The 21,087-nt window shown below is 35.5% G+C and overlaps 1 protein-coding gene across 1 annotated transcript; it reads left to right on the top strand.

Annotated features, from left to right (window-relative positions):
- Nucleotides 1-590: 590 nt before the first annotated feature.
- hacd2 (3-hydroxyacyl-CoA dehydratase 2) lies at nt 591-13,666 on the top strand. Its single transcript, XM_033987562.2, has 7 exons — nt 591-800; nt 4,479-4,596; nt 5,395-5,413; nt 6,494-6,582; nt 8,073-8,194; nt 10,241-10,419; nt 12,623-13,666. The coding sequence occupies exons 1-7, from the start codon at nt 673-675 to the stop codon at nt 12,703-12,705; spliced, it is 738 nt and encodes a 245-aa protein (XP_033843453.1). The 5' UTR covers nt 591-672; the 3' UTR covers nt 12,706-13,666.
- The last annotated feature ends 7,421 nt before the right edge of the window (nt 13,667-21,087 follow it).

Below are 21,087 nucleotides of genomic sequence, written 5' to 3'. Positions count from 1 at the left end.
GCAGTTATTGGTGAAACGCTGACATCTAGTGGCCCAAAAATAAGAAAATAAACAATTATTATTATTGTTGTTGTTGTTGTTGTTGTTGTTGTTGTTTGCTCACTCACTGTTTATTTAGTAAAATGTGACTTGTAGTGACAATAGAAATGTAAATACTAGAGAAAATACACTCATGCCAATATTTCCATAACTGGTGTTCATTATTTAGCTCATTAAATTGATTATTATTGATTATTTTGAATAGATAATGGGAGTAGCTTTATAACTTTGGATGATACCGGTTGTGCATTGTGTGACAAAGCATCTAAATAACATTGGTAGCGTTATATATGCAGACCATGTATGAATGTTCAATAAATTGACCATTTTATTTGATTACTGTACTATATTCAGTATGGACAATAAAATCATTTTCAGTTGTATGTAGCATGTATAGCTGTATGCCTTACACCTAACTTGGTTTAAAAGTGAAATGTATTCAAGGTAAAATAAATTTTATAAAGTTATGAAAGTCTACTTTGTAACGAAACAGGAAGTACATTATCTTATATCTCCCGCTTTGCATCTCTACTTCCGGATTAATCTCCACTCTTCGTTTCCGGAGTGTGAGCCGCTGTCATCCATCCAGGAGCACCGAGGAGCACCGACCGCGTTCAGAGGGCTGTAGCAGACATGTCGGCAGCTGCGGCGGGGACCAGCAAAGCGGCTCAGGGCCCCGATGTGGCCCAGAAGAAGCGCAAGGGGCCGGGGGCTCTGGCCACGGCTTACCTGGTCATTTACAACGTGGTTATGACAGCAGGGTAAGTACCGTGTTTCCCTATATGGAGCTAGCGTTGGACTCAATGAACCACACTGCAAGAACAGATTGTGACAAGCAAGAGAAGAGATTTTTAAGTCAAATATTTAGTCACCATAGTTCACAATTTTGACGTAAAGATTATGAAAATATATGCATTGGAATCGATGTATAGCGTGCTTTTCACTGGAGCTAGCTGTGCCAATGCGCGCAAGAACAAAACACAGTAGCCGAACAATTCAAAGATCTTCACTGCTTTAATGCTAGTTGTCCAGATTGTTAACAAAATGCTTTGAAATTAATATACTATGAATGTGTTTAGGTTGCATGTTTTTCTATGGAGCAAACCATGTGCCAATGAACGCACAAAACTAGATGGCAGAAGTTAGATTTGCTTATTCAAATTATGACTGTTATTGAAATCCTTCTATTATCTTGTTGTGACAAACGTATTCAAATCTTTGGCGCCCTGTATTATAGAGATTTAAGATGAGATGATCCACTGAGGCACCTGCCATATGTGCACTTAATTGTATTTGACGGTTCCCAACGCAGACAGAAGAATAAATGAAGCGTATTACTATTGTCTAAATTCTAGAGGCAATGTTGTATCACATATGGTGGTTGAATGGTGGTTTAGCTTTGTTCAAAAGTAGTTTCAGTTCTAATCAATGTGACAACAGAAAATTTAACATTAAGCACCCAAGTGTTTGATTAAAATACTTGTATCTTATATTACTCAGTTAACCACCAAAGCAATTTGCCTGGATTAAGGATTTTGAAAGTATGTTTTCAAATTGTTGGGACTCATATTTAAACCCCCAAATAACCAGTGATTCAAATTATTGTAACAAAATCTAATAATACTCCAAATCTGTGTGTAGATGAGATTGCTGCAACTATTCAAGGCTTGTGGTTACTGGCATACTTTTATTGTGCTCTTGGGCAAAACACTTTACCAGTCCTGTATTAACTGATGGTGAGATTTGTAGTGGTTGTTTGAGAGGCCATTGGCACAAAATTTCAGCCATGTTTCTGTCTGTCTGCATCAAGTCAAGGCTGAGGTGGGAATAAATGATAGCGGACTAATGTATTTGTGGGTTTCAAATTATAGCAGCCATCCTCTGTGGTCATAGCAATTAAACAATTCAAATTAAAATATAGCTTTTGAAATTCTGTTAACAAATGCATGTAGCAAACCAATGGAATAATGGTGCTGTTTTTAAAATTTCATATATCCTACTGTATCTAACCCAACAATTGTAATATATTTTCTTAGTGTATTTTGGTTTCGATAAAATGTGTCTACAACTTTGCTGAGCGCAGGGTAGTACATTTGCATGAAATTTTTTTTTTTGTAAAGTAATGGGAAAGTTCTTAAACTAAGCAAGACAGTGTTTAAAGAGTGTGAGAGAGAGTTTTTAAAGGGTGCAAACGAGTGGGTGAGAGAGTTGCAGATTGGGTGATTATTTATGTTTTGATTTGTGTGATTTTAATGTCTTTCTTATTCTGTAAAGCACTTTGAATTACCTTGTGTACGAATTGTGCTATACAAATAAACTTGCCTTGCCTTGCCTATTTTGCATACATGTTTTGATAATTTGATATCCAAACAGAAGTAAGAAGACACTTTATTTATATTGGCTAGCACTTTTACTCCATAATGATTTAGAATTGTGTATCTGTTAAAACATTAAAAAATCATGTTAAAACAGTTACAAATAAACACAAAAGGTTGTGTAATCAAGTTTTTAATGAGAGCCTAGATAATGTTGGTTGATAATGTTACTTACCTTGAACTCTGACCTAAATCTGAGCGTTTTATGGCATTGGTTTCTTGAATATTGCACAAGTCAATGATGCGTGTTGTTTGCTCACTGTTCAACCAGTTAGATCACATTGTGGTTCTCTCCGGATGGATAGATGGTGCTTTGTGCTGGCTTGTATAGAAACTCGCACACTTTTGCATACTCCCCCTTTTTCCTTCAAGATGCCAGTTCAGCAGATAGAAACGAGCTTGTCTAGTTAATGTCCAATAGGCAGAAGAAGAGCCATGAATTTTACTACTATTAAGTTTCCAAAGAGATTAAGTTGGCCATCTTTTCTTCTAAATTAGTATTAAGTATTATATCTAAATAACTGCAACATTTATGGTTTGCTGATTGAAGTTGTGACTATTCTAATTCCGTATATATTCAATACTGTGAATAATCTTGTAGAATGTGGACCTATTGTTTGTTTGTTGTTTTGTCCAATAAAGCTGCAAGATTTATCACAATTTTAAAAGGCCGCAACTTTTTGAAGTACCATAAGTTCCTCCACAAACAACAAAATATCTTATTATTGCCTTATTGTACATAAAAACTGCTAACCCTGTAGTTTAGAATTATACGTATACATTGTTCTAAAATGTCTTTTTGTTGGTTCTTCTGGATTGATTTAAAATGTGAACTTTCAACAAAATCCTATTATAAAACAAATCTAATCTCAATGCTTGTCAGAAAAATAATAATAATTAGATATTTTTTCCAAATCGTCCAGCCCTAATGACTAGGTCCAATAAGTGAAGATTGAAAAGATGTAATGTGTTTGAATACCATTATGTTATAAATTGTGCAAATTGACACAGCTTTCTACCTCATGTCCTGAAGTTGACCTACTAGCCTCCTTATGAGTGCAGTGCTTTAAATAATCCATGGCACATATAAATGAAATAAAATGAAAGAGCAGATATACAAAACAATAATTTCAGAAGAATTAATCAATTAAACTTGGAAATTAAACTGGAAAATGGCTGGTATTGTTGTAGCGTGCCTTGTACACATGTTGATTTAATATTGGAAAAGAATAACAATCTAAGCAAAATGTTCTGGTTGTATCTTCAGTCTTTACATTTTTCTGCTGGCATCTAGTGAACTGCAAATTTAGAACCACTAACTTTAGACCTCCCACCTACTTTTGTATCTATGGCAGCCCTGGAGGGACATGCAGTTTATAAACAAACTTTGAAGAACTGGGTCAAAAAGGCACAAGTTTAAAAACTCCCCACTCACTTTTGTCCTTATTCATGTGGTGTGTGGTTTGGTGGCTGCGTGGTTAGCAATCCTGCGTCATAGCCAGGGCGAGGGTCCCTGGATTCTTGTGTTCAGAGCTCAGTCTTCTCTCAAATGTTAATACTCCCAGATGCATTTCAAATTTGAACTGTGAACTGAATTTTAACTTGAAAACATAAATCATGAAACTAATCTTGCAGCAGTAGTCTGAATTGCATCATTTTAATTTTACTCTTCAACATGTATATGAGCAAAATTACTCTTGCCCTAGTACAGATATATTTTATAAGCAGCTCTGGAGGTCAAAATATGTCTGCCGTGTGCTGTCTGCATCTAATTATGAAGTACTTGATCATTCGTCAATTGGGAAGTTAGCATTAGCAAGCTGGTTGTTGTTGTTGTTGGCTCCACTGAAAGTCATGAAAAGTTCTTAAAAAGTCATTGTGGTGAATCATTAGGATGCTAAGAATGCATAAGTTGGCGAGAAATAACTTTGGACCACTGCAAACTGCTTAAAATGAACAAATTCTGTGTTTCACATTTTTAAGATATAGAACCTTAATGCCTTACCTTAATCTTAAAAGCAAATAATGAAAGTATAAATAATTGATTATCTTTTGTGTGTGCAGGTGGCTGGTGATCGCAGTGGGTTTGGTACGAGCATATTTGGCGAGAGGCAGCTACCATGGTCTTTACTACTCTATTGAAAAACCTCTCAAGTTCTTTCAGACCGGGGCCCTCCTCGAGGTAAAGATACTTACCACAAGTATAACATCAACAAGCTAGTATTGACTTTATCTATCCTCGAAAATCATATGTTGTGTGTTGAGTTGCGAGTAGCCTGGCCACCAGACTGAAATCCTCTGTATAGGATTTAAAGGGATGCAAACAAGCATATTAGTTTTCTATCATTAAAAACTGAATCCACCTTCTCTCACTTCAGATGATCTGTGGCTGTGTTAGATGCACACCACAAATCTGATCCTTATTCGATTTCTGGAGTTGGTAGTTGAAATGTCATGTAAACAATTACATCTGATGTAAGTAATCTGATTCTTCACACCGGTGCAGGTTTTGACAAGGAAAATTATGCAAAAAAGTAAATGAAAGAAGAATTGTTACAGATTGAAAGAGAGTTATTTTAAACATTTTTATGCATGTACATCAAACCAATATCAAGTCTGATTTTTCAGTTCAGTCAGATTTTTACTGGCCATGTAAAATGACTTGGGGCTTAATGTTAACCTTTCTGTCAGAAAAAAAGAATGAATTTTCAAGTAACAGTCATATTGTATCAGGAGAGCTCATCTTCGATGTCACTGCTTTCTGCTCCTGTCACTTCTAAGGTTTAAATAAGATCCTTGCTGTATTGTGCGCAGAATAAGAAGTAGTAGATTTGTTTTGTAGTGGGGTTGTGGAAACCACTTGATGATAATGATAAGAAATGGATGTGTGATAGAAAGGCTATGCTGGCAGTTTTAAAAGAAGCTCCTCTGCCAAGCCTGTTGCCTCGTGGGTAATATTTTCTTGTCTTTTCTTTTACAGATCTTGCACTGTGCTGTCGGTGAGTCTTCACTCCCACTTCTATTATAAAAATATAATGTATATTATAGAGCGCCTCATCCCACCTCTGTACACAAAAAATAAAAACACATAAATCTCTTTGCTAGGGCTGTGTAACTAATCAAATTTATAATCGAGATTTAATATATTACGCTGTTCAACCACAACAAAGTTGTAATTTAAAATGCAGTTGATTTCTTTCAGTTCAGAAATGTATGCACACTTGTTCTATGCTGCTACTATAGATTGCTAATATTATAGAGCCATAAAAAGGCAAAATATATACTGATATGACACTTCTCTCCATCCAATCCTCTTATTGGACAGTTCCCATCATCCATGAGTGATGTGGATTTAACCAGATCAGAGTGAAATGTTGACTCTCAGAAGCAGCCTTTATTTACATCTGAAATGCAATACTAAAAGGCTAGTTATTCAAGAATTATGATATTGAAAGTGTGATCTAGGCTCTAAAATAATTGGGATTTGAGATTTTTGGCATATTGCACACTGGCTGCAATAAAACTGTATTAGATATTTAAGTATTAACGTCATGATCTAACCCTTTGAAAGTGATTTAAAGTGCACATGATTTAAACCTGTCACAATAATCACTATATCAGTTTATCATTCAATATATGAACGCTGGAACAATATATTTATCTTGGTACTTTCCTTTTTTTGTAATATGTTAAATTTTGAGCTGTGGAGGGTTGAATAAGTCTCTCTTATGGCTAATTATTGGTTTATTCTGCTATTTGTTTGTTGCAGCTCAGGTCTTTTAATGATACTGTCCAATTTTAAAAGGAGTTACTGGGATTATCTTGCTTTATTTCAATCTTAATCAGTGGTATAAAGCAGTTTCATTATTTCTCTTTAGCAATATATGGTGGTTCAAAATTTGTTATCGGGCAAGCCTACATATCACAGGTTTTCATGTTTTTCTAATGATTACTTTGCTTGTAGGGATCGTACCTGTAGTAAATGTTTATCATAGTTTATGGGAAAAAATACATTTGCTATAATATTATGCTTAGTTCTTTGTGTTAGTACAGGCTATAACTTGTGCGTTTGTTTCCAGGTATCGTGCCCTCCTCTGTGGTGCTGACAGGGTTTCAGGTCATGTCCCGAGTCTTTCTCACCTGGGCGGTTACTCACAGTGTCAGAGAGGTACAAAAACTACCCCTAACCTTATTTTCCTATGTTTCTCTATGCCTTTTTATATCATAATCTATAGTTACAATAGTGTATTACTATAATTAGAGGTGAGCAACATGTTGTGTTTGTATACAAGTTATAAATGAAAATAAAGTATATCAGCTATAACAATAATTCTCATAGCTTTTATATAACCCAAGAAAATATTCGTTCTTTTGAAAAGCAAATGTTTTAAATGGGACTACTTCATTGTTACAGTAATTCTAAACCAGGAGGACTAACCCAGAAGTGGACAAAAATATTGATAAAACAAAGACATTTAAAGATGTATTTGTATTAGCACATTTCCAGAAATATGATCTGATTAGTTGTATTAGGAATATTATTGAGAGATTCCTTTTTGGTCAAAATAGCCCACCCCTAGCTATAATTAAATTTGTTACATATTTATTTGATTATCAATTTTAAAGTAATTAAGGGTTTGTAAAATGACCGGTTACTGTGTCCCATGTTGATAGATGGAAGAGGAGAATATACAGTAAGTAAAACCTTGTGGTCATTCATTGGGGCTGCCGCTATTGAATTAGATACAAGATATAATATAGACCGGGTGACCAAAGTGTTTTCCTCGGCGGGCCAAAAAGAAGCCACATTAGTGATTCATGGGGCCAAACCTAATTACAGTTTGCACATAAAAATGTTCTTCCTCAAAGAAATGGATGATTAATTTACCTTTAAATATTAGGAAATAGAAACGATTGGCCTCCTGCCCATCTCCTGACAGTCTTCAGTATAAAATTGAATCAAGATTGATTATTCTTAAAATCTTATTGTTCCCTGTGGGCCAAATTAGACCTCCTGGAAGGCCAAGTTTGGCCTACAGGCCCCACTTTGGGCACCCTGATATAGACTTAAATGTATTTAACTGCATTGTTATTATTGATACTGACAATATTCTCTGCATTTTTTTTAAGGGTGTGTTTTTGCTCATTATCTGTTGTCAGTTTTTATACTAAAATTTGCATTTCTAGAAAAAGTCTGCATTGGGATCTTCAGTGTATCAGTGTTTCTTGATGTACAAAACTGAAACAGAAGCATTTGAATTTAAGCACTAGAAGGTAATATTTGGATAGTTTGCAATCACGATTACGATTCTGATCAGATCTACCAAATAATGTTCTAAATTCAAGATTCAGATTACATGAAGATTAGAAGCAATGACATTTGATATAATTTCTGTTCCACCATAAAATTAACATTGTGCATCTTATTCTGGATTTGATAAATAATAATGATTATATATTCAAGCTGTGACAACACATCTAAACCGTCCTATGTGAATGCTGTTTCTATTGTGGAACATGTCTCTGTATCTAACCATTGATATGAAATTTTCTGTCTTGTAGTGTGTGGACTGAAGCATTTAAACCAACCTGCATGCTTTCGAGTGCATCTTTGTCCAAACTTGAGTATTCTTTCCCATAATGCTTTGTGTTCGGCAGGTGCAGAGTGAGGACAGTGTTCTGCTGTTTGTCACCGCATGGACCGTGACTGAAATAATCCGTTACTCCTTCTACACATTCAGCCTCCTCAACCACCTGCCCTACCTCATCAAATGGGCCAGGTATTGTTTATATTAAAATGCATGTGGTTTTCATATTTTGAAATTATTACTTGATCTGTTAGGATAGTACCTGTGGTAAATATTTATCATAGTTTTACATCAGTGAAGCAGCAGCTTGTGAAGAAATATACACAACAACAAAAAAAAAGAAAAAAGATTGAAAAATACAAGAAGTAGTGAGATCTGAAACTGAATCCCTCTACCTCTGTCATCAGATGCCACCAGTTCCATCAAAATGTGGAGACAATTTACGCACAAGGAAGGCATTTTTCTGACCGTTTGAACATTTATTTAAGAAAATAAATAAATGTGTTGTAATTCATTTTTATCTGTCAAATCACAACTAAGGTTTGGCCTTTGTTTACATGATGGTTTGCTAGGTAACATACCTCTGTATATGTCATATCGGCTGCCCATGTCCTACCAGGAAGTAAAATTATTAACTTAAACAAAATTTCAGAACTAGAAAAGATTTTATTTTATTTTATTTATTTTTTTAGTAAAATCTTAAATCTAATGATGTTAACTATGTTTTACAGAAATAAGCAGTCTAAATGTTTCATATGTACTTTACTAACATGTTATAAAGTTGTTCCCTCATCAAAAACATATCTGGAGTTGCATTTTGCTTCATTCACGCTTGTTTCATCAATCCTGTTTTCAAGGTTATCTGGTTCTGAGCCTCAGAAATTGCTGTTTCCAGTTTTCACCAGTAGAAATCCAGTCCAGACTCGTTCTGAGCCTTTCTAAAATCCATTAGACTTAATTGACTGTCTGTTCTTATTGCAATACATTGAAAAACTAAATTTATTATTACGGTAACTTAATTTAAACCATTTGACAGATCCAAATTTTATAGACATAGCTTAATTTCAGTCAATTAAGGATACTACCCTGAAAAGGTGCATATTTACTGATGTAATGCTGTCATAAAAGTGTATAAAATGTCTAATCACACCAAAATATTTAAAGTCAAATCTATTCTTATCCTTTCCGCTCCTGTGAACCTGCCTCTCAGCTTCACTAATGGTTTTGTGTAGCAGCCGTCGCTAAGTGGCAGTCTCCCTGTGGCTTGTTGCTAAGGAGCAGATGAGAGCTGCTGTTTTTACCATTTAGAGTCTCAAGACATCATCCTCTGTCTGAAAACTAGACATGTTTAAGGGTTTGTTATAAATTGGGAGGTCAAGGCTATTTGGTGAATCAATAATTGTGATAATGCAAACATTTTTAGGGAATTGTTGTTACCTGAATTGAATACATTTTAAGAGTAATTTCAATTCAGTTCACTCAAAGTTGTTTTTTACCTTTTTAATTCACAACAACAGTGCAATTCCAAAAGTTTGATGTCATAAAGATGGTTAAATACTGGAGGAATTCCATTTCCTTGTTGTTTGTTTATGGTGTCAGTATTGTAAATAATCATTAAATCGTGACACTAAAATTCAATATTGTGACATCCCTAATTCTAAATAAAGAGGAACTTGGATCTCACTTAGACTTGACTAACCTTAGATATAGTATAGAAAAAATTCCATTGTTTTTCAAATGTGCCTTCAATCTTCATTTGAAAAAAAAATAATAATTTCAAGTCTAATTTTAGTTTTTCTCAAATTGTAAGATATTTTTTCCAATTACATATGTTAAAAAAAAAAAAAATCTTCAAATACATGCTTATACATTCCTACTGTGAGCAGCATCGCCTCTCCACAGATCTAACCTGACTGTGGTGTAGTCTCTCCATGGAGATAGATGTGTTTAATTGAATGTGATGATGTCATACTCCCAGATGGGGGCAAGAGCCAGTTTTTCCTATTGATGACATTGTACTTTGCCATGAAATATAAATAACAAATGTTGAACCTGATCATTTCTATTGTTGACCAGACCTAATAACTCACTTCTGGGTAATTAAAGGTGTGGCTGAGGTGAGCTGTGGTTCACTGGAGAGGAGCAGGAGGAGGTTGAGGCATGGTCCTGCTCCTGAATCTCAGTCAATCATATCAACTCCATTTTCAGATAAGTTAAAGTGTATTCTTTTCCCTGCAGGTATACATTCTTCATTGTGCTGTACCCAATGGGAGTGACTGGGGAGCTTTTGACCATCTACGCCGCACTGCCGTATGTGCAGAAAACAGGCCTGTACTCCGTCACGCTGCCAAACAAATACAACTTTTCCTTTGATTACTACACCTTCCTCATCCTCGTCATGCTCTCCTACATCCCACGTGAGTATTACTATTCAAATTTATCTATATTTATATGATTATAATTCTTTAGGTTACCCAGTATATCATTCATCAGCTGTTTCCACTTAGTTCTCTTTGAAAGGGCCCATATTGTTTTATTTTTCTGATCTCATCAAAAACATACCTGGAGTTGTGTTTTGTTTCATTCACACGCTTAACAAACAAACCCTGCATATTTAGGCTGAACTCTTCTCTCAGACTGAAAACACTCTGTTCCACCTTGTGATGTCATGTGGTAATACAGGAAGTGCCCCACTGTGTTTTTAAACTCCACACACCTTCACTAGAATCATTTGGATAATTTCAGCCCTGGAATTGCCAACTTCTACTTAACAAAAGGTAAAAGTAGGTGGTAACTTGAAAACTACCGCTTCATGACATCACAAGGTGGAACAGAGCATTTTGAGCTTTGGAGATGTAGACAGACTAATCATGAACCGTTACTCAAACATGTGTGAATGAAACTAAACACAAGTCCAGGTATGTTTTTGATGAGTTGCCAACATTATAAAGCTCACAAGTGTTAATTTTGCGTAATATGGGAGGGGGGATCTTTAACCTCACTTCTAATTGGATAAAATATCTATACTTGGCAGATGCTTCATTATGGTTTTAATCCAACAAAATGCCTTTTTCATTCAGTCTGTTTTTACAATGTTCTGTATGGAATAGGGCTTTGTCTCTGATCAATGAAATAAGTCAGACGATTATTTTATCTGGTCAGTTTTCATTTGTGTCCCTAACATTTCATACTGTGTTTAATATGAAATGTGAAAGAGCTGTGACTTGAAAAAGAGATGTCTGAATCTCAGTGAGATTTCCCCAGTGAAATAAAATGGCCCTGTGTCAGCAAAAAAAAAAAAAGCTAATATGTAGCCTAATTATTTTTCATCTTCCGATTCAAACGTGTGGATATCGTTCCATCACACCAACATGTAAAGGCGTGATTGAAAATAATTATCTTCTCTCACATTGATGTAAATGCCATGCTGTATTTTTTTCTCACTCACACCTGGGAAGTGTTAAACCTATCTAAAGCTGCAGATGTACGTGTAATTATCAACTTTAATTGGATTCATATTCACGCTCCCTCCTCTGTACCATATATTCACTCTCCCTCCTCGGTACCACGTACTGATACTTTGCAGTGATGTGTATGGTGGAATGTTCGTCAGTCACCATGGTGACACACACATTAGCAGAACCCAAGCAGCCAAAAAACTTTTTAGATCATTTGAAAACTCAAGACAAAATACAAAATGGATTTAAAAAACACATTTTCTGGAGCCTGTGATTAATTCAAGCGTTCATGGTTTGGTTTAGGTGTTTGATTTTCTACAAAAAGAGTCAGAGTGACTAATTGAGAAACTGTTGGTTAATGCTAGCTAGTTTGTGACTGTAAAGTTATTTGAGATGGACATGTTTAATAGTAAAAATAACGTGAGTTGTTGTCCAAGTAAGTGAGTTCTTTCTGGTCAGATTATGTTGAAATAAAGCTCAGTTTAAGTCTAACAAAGCCTCAGACAGAGCAGAGCCTAAAGTTACCATCACGTCCCCAGGGAGTGTTGTTGACATCAGCTGGAAAAATAACAAATCACTGTCACTCTCCTCTGCACCATATATTCACTCTCCTCCCTCTGTGCTAGCCTTTATGGTAGGTTGCCCGTCACCTTCTTGTCTCATGGAGATGTTATTTCTTCGCCTGGTATGTTCCACAGTATGGCATTAAGTGTGTCGATCTAGCATTTATTCAATTACATGGGATTGATAAAACAAAATACCTTGAAAACATGGATTAGCATTGTCACCTCTACACAGATATGAACTGTAAATTTGTATGGCCACCTGTGTGTCTTTTTCCATTATTGTAGATATGTTTAATGCCTTACTGTGGAACATACCAGGCAAAACAATAACATCCAGATAGAGACAAGCTGGTAGCAGACCCTCCATCGAAAAAGTTACATAGTATATTTATAAATGTAATGGATTTTTATTCCTAAAACAGATGGAATTGATTAATCTATAATATATCGCGCAAATATGTAAAAAATATATATAAAAAAATACTACTACTATTATTCTATAATAATGTTTTGATGTTTGTTATTGTAAATTAAACTGTGAACCTAAATTAATAAAGAATTTCTCAAATTAATTCTTTTTTTTTTAAATTTTCCAGTGTTTCCTCAGCTGTATTTCCACATGATCCGACAGAGGAAGAAGGTTTTGGGGCACATCGAGGACTACAGCAAAGTGGAGTGAGCGAAAACAAAACATCAATTTCCAAAAAGATCAACCAAATCAACCAAATATTAAGCATTTACAACACTAAAAACAAACTTATCGAAAAACCCCACGAGCCCGAGCAAAACTGCCAGAACTGAAGGGAAAAGTAATTTATTCAAGTTATCAACCGGGTGCTCACTAAATCTTCATTTTGTTGTTTTATTTATGAACAAATTGCAGAGGCTGGTGGTTAGTAGCAGTATACTATAGGAAAAGAGCATTTTATACAACTGAGTACACACAGACAAAACTGATACCTGTGCAAGAATTAAATCAACTTGAATTCAAAATAGTTATCTGGATTTTATTTGTTTTAAAGGTGCTCTGTGCAACTTTTCTGTTGTATATTCGGCCAGCTGCTTGTTTCCATGGAGTTGATTTATTTATTTACCTTGCTTTTATTCCATTGCAGATGTTATTGCATTCTCCACAAATCTGACCTGTAACTTGGTCTTAACTCCAAGGAGATGGAGAAGTTTAATGCAACAATGGGTAGTACTAAACGTCTCCATGGAGACGAGCAGTTGGCAGACCCTCCACCAGAAAAGTTACTTAGTGCATCTTTACCTTGTTTAGATTTATTTAGTTACAAGGTTAAGTATGAAGTGACTTTTATTTATTCTTCAACTAGCAAAATTATCTGTCCATTAAGAAATTGTTATTGCAAATTTTCTTATCTATTGACAGAGATATTTTTCCTAAATTCAGAGAAAAGACAAAAAAAGGTTGCCCTAAGACTTCAATCTACTAATTAAATACATCAAAACTAGTCCAGTTAAACTACTGAAATCCAGATTATTAATTAATTTGTGTTCAAGGCCTTTCACCTTCATTTGAGTGCAGTCGTCGGCTCAGGTCCAAACGGCACGATAGACTTGAATCTCGATCTGTCAATACACTGTTTAAGTTAGTCTTTTGTGTTGTCTCATTTTCGTTTAAAAACATTCCTAATTTAGCTCAATAAATCTGTTTTGTAACATACTTGCATGGCTTCAATCCATTCTTTATTACTTTGTTGCTTTTCTCATTGTGTTTTTGTGCTTTTAATTTGAAAGGTGCTCTGTGAGAAATTTAGTTGTTGGATATAACAGCCTAGAGTCACATCACACCTTTGTTTTACATATTTAATTAATTTAGTAACACTTTTGAGTCTATTTAGTTAAAGTGTACTTAAATTAAACGTAAGTTGTTTTAGGAGTATTCTATTGTCAACTCTACTCACCTCTGCAAAAACAGACTTGTAGCACTACAATAGACGGTGATTTCAGTTCCTACAACAGCCTGGAGAGGACAAACTTTGCAGCAGAAATCAGAGCATAAATACTTCAAATGTATCAGTCTATCTATTAACCTTTCAATTTTCATTTAGTTCAACATCACCACAACTTTCTGATCTACACATTTTGCATTATGAACCATTATGAAACTTATTCTCGTTATTCCCAAAGTTGCTGTCGGCGCCGCCGTCATCATTGGGGGTGTATTATTTTGCGTGGGGCTGCTGATCTTGACAGTAAATATGTTCTATACAGACTACAAAGCCACATATTGAATATTTTATACAAATGAACAGTATCAAAACTTGGCAAAACTTTTCCCAAATTCTCCACTGAAATGAATGGGATTCTTGCAACTGTTGAACTAATCTAGGACATATATTAGTAACTCATTTCACCACAATATAGCTTATACCTAATACCTAATTTAATATAAGTTTATAGGACAAATCTCAACAGTACATCACAAACAATATATGCAGAAAAGGCTATTGAAATTAATCCTATTTTACCACTAGAGGTCACCAAAGGGCTAAACTCTGCACCTTTATGTCATGATTCATTTTGTTTCATATCAGTGGGTTGTGGGTGATGGTCTTGTCATCGTTTGGTGTGTCAGTGGTTTTAATGAAATTGATGTAGCTTTTGACGGAAAGTGAATGTAGCGTATTTAAGCTAATTGATCTATTATTTTATTGTTTACATCTCAGTCTTAACAGGCGTGCATGTTCATTTTTGACTAACTTAAACAACACAATTACTGAATAAACGGGTAGGGAAAAGATTTATTATATTAAAGAAAAGCAAAAAAACTTCAGACAGCACAATATACAGTAGCTAAATACTTTAAAATCAACATGCACAGGACATTGCAGTTTGAGTTGTCAGTTTGGAAAATTATTTTCTATTTAAATTGTATATCAATTCATGTATGTTTTTGGTTATTCAATCTTTAATATATTTATGCTGCCAGTTTTAACTGTAATTAACACAGTGGACACTAGAGGGAGACATTTCTGCTGGTCTGCATTGGTTTATGTTTTTGTTGTTTTGCTTCATTCCAAACTCTTATTGTTTCATTCTCATATTCGACTTAAAAGGTGCACTGTGTAACTTTTCTAGTGGATGGTGTGCCACATGCTTGTGTCCATAGATATGCCGTTGCTTTTCCTTAGATGTGTTTAATGTCATGCTGTGGAACATTTATCTTGCATTTATTAGATTTTTTTTTATAAATTGCTCAAATACTATATAAATATAATGGGATCACCTGCTTGTTTCCATGGATATAAATGTTTAATGTCATGCTGTGGAATACTCTAGGGCAAGGAGAAGCACTGACATCATAGCGAGTAGGTGACTCATCCTCCACCAGAAAAATTACATAGTGCACCTTTAATTCAAAACATTGCTCATTGATCACAAAACATGATGAACATTTGTAAACATTCCTTACCTAGCATATGTTTTTATTTAAATAAAACACAAACACAATGCACAATGAAAGAGAACAGTTCTGAAACAATTCTGCAGATTCTCATTTATGCAGATGAATATTATCTACGATACTTTTGTTAAGGTTTGTATGTTTATTATCCAACCACTTGCCTATTTTCATAATATAATTTCTGGTACCAGTTTCTAATAACTACATCTTTATTAGCATTAATCATGCATGAACAATGGCTTAATTCATAATTAACAAATGGTTTATTAAGAATGATGCAGGCTTAGTAACTTCTTAAAGGCGCTGTACCTAATTTTTACTGTCTTAAAAATGTGAAAATCAGAACTAGCTCAGTTTAAGTTTGCAGTGGTCCAAAGTTTTTCCTCACTTACCTTGTGCATTCTGAGCATCCTAATTATTCACCTTGGTAAAGAGCACTTTTTACAACTCCCAGAGACCAGAGCGGAGTTTTGCCAAGACACACACTTCCTTATTATCAGACAATAAAACGCTTTATAATTAGATCTTGACCCCAGATCTGCTTCTACTGTATATATGTACTGGGGTAACACAGATTTTGCTCACATACAAGGGAAAAAATTGGGTACAGGTCCTTTAATTAAATCTTTGTTCATGCTTTATTAAGGCTAATTAAAGTGTGGTTATTAAAAGTGTTAGCTAATCTCTCTGTGTACATTGTGGCTGTGTAATGCTGTAGCTATCATTCTCAACTGTCTTTTGTAGCAACTTGAAACGGCTAAGATTTGTGGAGAAGATTTATGATCTTTTCTTATTTCCCTTTAACTTTTCAATGGTCAAGCATGAGTTTTGGGACGATGTTTTGGTCATTTTGGGGGTTTAAAGGGCAGTACATGTAAAACAGCATGGACACAATGGAGACGCCTGGACTGGAATGACTGACTTATTCACAATGAGAAAAGCATGGCATATGTTACTTCAAAACATGTGGATTAATAAAGGTTTTGATACAAGTGTTTTGCATGGGGCCAGTGGACTTTGGTATGGACAATGAATCTATATTTACAATAAACATCAATTATGGAGAGTCTGAATTTATTTTTTATCTAATGTCCTCCTCTGCGTCACAATCCCCCCTCTGTACCATATATTCACTGTCCCTCCTCTACATCACAATCCCTCCTCTGCACCATATAGTCACTCTCCCTGCTCTAAATAGCCACAAAATAGACTAACTTTCTCCTATCTAAATTGTATTGCTGTGACTCATATTATTTTGCATTGCGTGGGCTATAACAGAGGCTCTCAGTTCTACAGTATGCATTCACAGCTTAAACCCAAACACTGGCACATTAGCTGCGTACAATTAGACAGTATTTCTAATGGATGCAGTGATATGCATTTTCAAGGTCAAAATGCTATAATTATAATGGAAAGTGGCATTGGTTTGAAAGCTCAACACATGCATTATGTAACAGCAGGATTACTAATGCTACTTGATACAGCAGAGATATATAAATTAACATCTCAGCAGTAGCTCAGTTGGTGGAGTGTTTGTCTACTGAGCCAAAGGCCTTGGGTTTGAATCCCGCTCTTGCCATAAACGTCATTGGTTGAGTAGGCAAATCCACTGACTTGCAGGTTGGTGGTGCAATTCCAGCTCCCACAGATGACTGCTGTTGATGTGTCTTTGAGCAAGACACTTAACCCACCTCGCCCCCAGTGTCTGCATACACTGGTGTGTGAATGAGTGAGTGGTTTGCTTTTTGAGTGCCCTGAAAATAGAAAATCGCTATATAAAATTGTGAACTTTTATCAATTACTAATTACTGACAAGAGAAGAGAATATGTATAGCAGGACTGAAGCCAAAAACTAGGCAAACATTTCATACAAATTTTTAACATTAAGAAAAAAAATTGATGCAGGTTTCAATTTCTGTTTTATCATAATTAAAACTTTTTTTAGATTATAAATTTCTCTTCAAAATATTAGTAGATGCTAATATTACCATGATGTCTTAATAGTTCAAAGGTCAAAATTTGTTTTTGCTTTAATCCTCCTATATCTTTTTCTAATGAATATCTACACTGCCTGGCCAAAAAAAAAAAAGTCCCCACCAAAGTAAAAGGTGACACATTCTAATGTTTAATTGGACCGCCTTTGATTACGTCACGCATTCACTGTGGCATAGTTTCCATTTCGCTTCTGCAATGTCACAAGATTTATTTCCATCCAGTGTTGCATTAATTTTTCACCTGTTGCATTGATGATGGTCGAGTCTGACGCTGCACAAAGCTTCTCCAGCACATCCCAAAGATTCTCAATGGATTCACAATCCATGTGTGAAAATGATGTCTCATGCTCCTGATCCACTCTGTCACAATTTGAGCCCGATGAATCCTGGCATTGTCATGTTGGAATATGCCCGTGCCATCAGGGAAGAAGAAATCCACTGATGGAATAACCTGGTCATTCAGTATATTCAGGTGTCAGCTGACCTCATTCTTTGAGCACAGACTGTTGCTGAACCTAGACCGGACCAACTGCAGCAGCCCCAACATGTTTGATTAGTTAAATCCAGGTGGCAACTTTTTTTTTTTTGGAAGAGCAAGTGTAGTTTCAATTCTAGTTTTAGTATCAAGTGGTATGTTGATATTGATTGATATTGATAGTGATCTTGTTTCCTCCATCGACCTAAAACAATGCTCCATTTCACAGGTTACTTGTGTGTTATTAATGCAGTGGTCACAAACAGAGAACAGGTTTCCTTTAACACTGCCAACAAATTCCAGTCAGTGAAGTAAATATAAATAATGTAACCATAGTTTATATATCCTGCTCTGTTGAAGTGCAGCCTCTTCCAACTCAGATCCACAAGTTGCATTCACAGTCTAGGATTTGTGCATGTCATATATTTCCAATGAAGGGCAGGGGGCCATATAACTCCATGAGAGTTTTGTTTTTTTTGTTTCAAATATCCAAACTTATAATCCACAAATGTTGAATCTAATCATTATTTGTTAGCAGTGTTCAGAAGTAACTGTATTCATGTACTGCAAATACGTATTCAGAATACTACAGTTACGTTTTCATTTGGTGGTATTCTGTCGTAACGGTGGGTGTAGGACTAAGGGATGCAGACTCGGGGCAGATTTACAGTGTTTATTGTACATTTAGTGCACAAGACAGTTCAGAAAGTTCATACGGGATGTAGGTAGCAGGAGGCAGACCAGACAGGCGTAGGGCAGAGCGGGCAGGAGACATCCAGAGCCGGAGCACGACGGGAACACAGACAGGGTGAGGACACGCAGACGATCTCACCCCGAGTGTCTTCTCCCAGCTCCTCTATCCACGGCAGGTGTGGTGATTAGCCAGATGGAGATCAGGTGCGCGCAGGAGGAGCCGAGAGCTCCGCCCAGCTCCAGGTACAGGCAGGTGAGGGAGGGGGAAGAGCACACAGGGAGACAAAACAGGAACAGAAAAGCACACATCATGACATATTCAGAATACATTTACATTTCTAAATTCAAAGGAACACATGGCATTACAAGAGCACACAATTTAGGCTTCAAACTGTGCAAAATTAATGACAAAATATCAAACACTGCTCTTGTGGTGAGATTACGTGTAATTTTTCTTCTCTAGTCAGTGATAGGAAACGCAAAACAAACAGTTAAACACACATAAAGCTGTTTTTAATCCTATTTTGTGGTTTTACACTATGATTTAAATACACCTCAATGTAAGGTATTCCAAGTATTCAGAATACAGTACTGTGATTGGACCGTGTACCAGAATGTGTTACCAAAAGACATTTTAATGCAGGTATTTAATATTCTGTAACTCAATATATTTTGAAAGTATTCTTCCCTTTACAAATCTGCCATACTACACTTGTGGCTTAACGTCTTTCACCACCATCTTGAATAATGGCACCACTTTGTTTTGTTTGAAACAACATTGAACTCTGTGCTGGTCATGTGGATAGGCCCAGCATCTGGCTCAATGTCACAAACTACCCAGGTTGCACTAAATTTGCCAAAAAAGTCTAGAGACAATGGACAGTAAAACACCATATTAATTTTTTTTAATTTTTTTTTATTTATCTTCATTTATACAAGGAGAGCCCAATGAGAGCACTTAGACTCACTTTTTCACGGGCTCCCAATTAAAATACAGAAAAAATACAAACAAACAAACAAGTCAATTTAAAACATTAAAAACAGGTGCAAGTGTGAGTATAAAAGTCAATTACCATATTATTAAAGTGTATTTGTGGCACCAATGTATACCATTTTACTTGTCCTCGAAATATATTCCATTTTTGTGAAGCTAAAGAGCCAAAAACCCTTTTTCCCATCTCAGTTCTGCTGTGGCTAGTCCTTAAACTTATACAATCATGAGATCTTGTATTAAAATCTCCCATATCAGTGATTAATTAACAAGCAAGTCAGATATTCAGACAGTCTATCAAGTATTCCCTTATATTTTATACAGTGTTGTTCTCTTCTGATGGATAGTGATGACCAACTTAGTTTTTCATAGAATGTAAAGTGATGTTTTTATAAACTCTTCACCTGTTATGAAACGAAGGAGTGTATCTAAAGATTTGAAAGTAGAGGCTGAAGTGTTGAAGATGATTTAGTGTTTAGTTTCACTTTACAAAAAACGTTATAATCAGATCGTGTCAGAAATTTGCTTTAGCACTACAAAAGTAATGATAGAGATCTAGGGCATTGATGGCTTTTATTTTGTCCTTGTTAAGAAGTAGACAGTTGTGACATATCTATAGACTCTGAGTCATATGTGGAGGTGCACCACTCTCTCCATTCACTCAGGGTCATAATTATCAGTAGCATGTAGGCCTTTTATAAGCACAGGAGGAGGAGGATTCAGACAGAAGATTATAAAACATACTGTAGAAGGAGCTGAACACGTCAAAGTAAGAACAGAGAACTGCAACAGCTATATCCACTAAGGACTAAAGACTCACCTTTTTACCCTGGCCTACAGCTAAATACAGGCTATTGACTTATTGTTTTTATACTGATTTTTAATTGTCTTCTGTTTTTAAAGTCTTTTTGCACTGTAGCACTTTGGGATTTGGTGTCAAATGTAAAGTGCGTTATAAATAAAATGTATTATTATTATTATTATTATTATTAACAGAGAAAGCATTTGCACTTGAGCCTTGGCAACGTAACTCAATGATAGAAAGACTTGCATAAGAAAAATATAGGGCAGCAGTGGCTTAGTTGTTAGAGTTAAACAAACTCAGCTCAAGTATAATGCAAAAAAATGTAAAATGATTAAAGTATCAAAAATGGCACAGACTTGACTTAAATGGTTGTGCACAGAGGACGTCAACAAAGCAATTCTCTACAATTTTATGAGTATCCTAATATTATTCTAGCCTATATTAAGTTGATTTTATGAGTTGTGTGGGAGAGCTATAGAGGGCAGCATTCAAAGCACTGGTCATGAGATGCACTAAAGATGGATTCAGATAACGGCAGCAGTGATTTTAATCAGAGTGTTTTTGTATTTGAGGGGCAGCGGTGAAAGGAAAGGTCTGTACTCATGGCTAACCCGGTTTCATACTTGGATTCCTGAACAAGCCCATCTGTAAAAAGCAAAACACACAAGGAGGATGT

This window comes from Periophthalmus magnuspinnatus, chromosome 21 (genome assembly GCF_009829125.3).
Source record: "Periophthalmus magnuspinnatus isolate fPerMag1 chromosome 21, fPerMag1.2.pri, whole genome shotgun sequence".
In the NCBI taxonomy this organism is placed as follows: Eukaryota; Metazoa; Chordata; class Actinopteri; order Gobiiformes; family Gobiidae; genus Periophthalmus; species Periophthalmus magnuspinnatus.
This window is presented reverse-complemented; position numbering and strand designations above follow the sequence as displayed.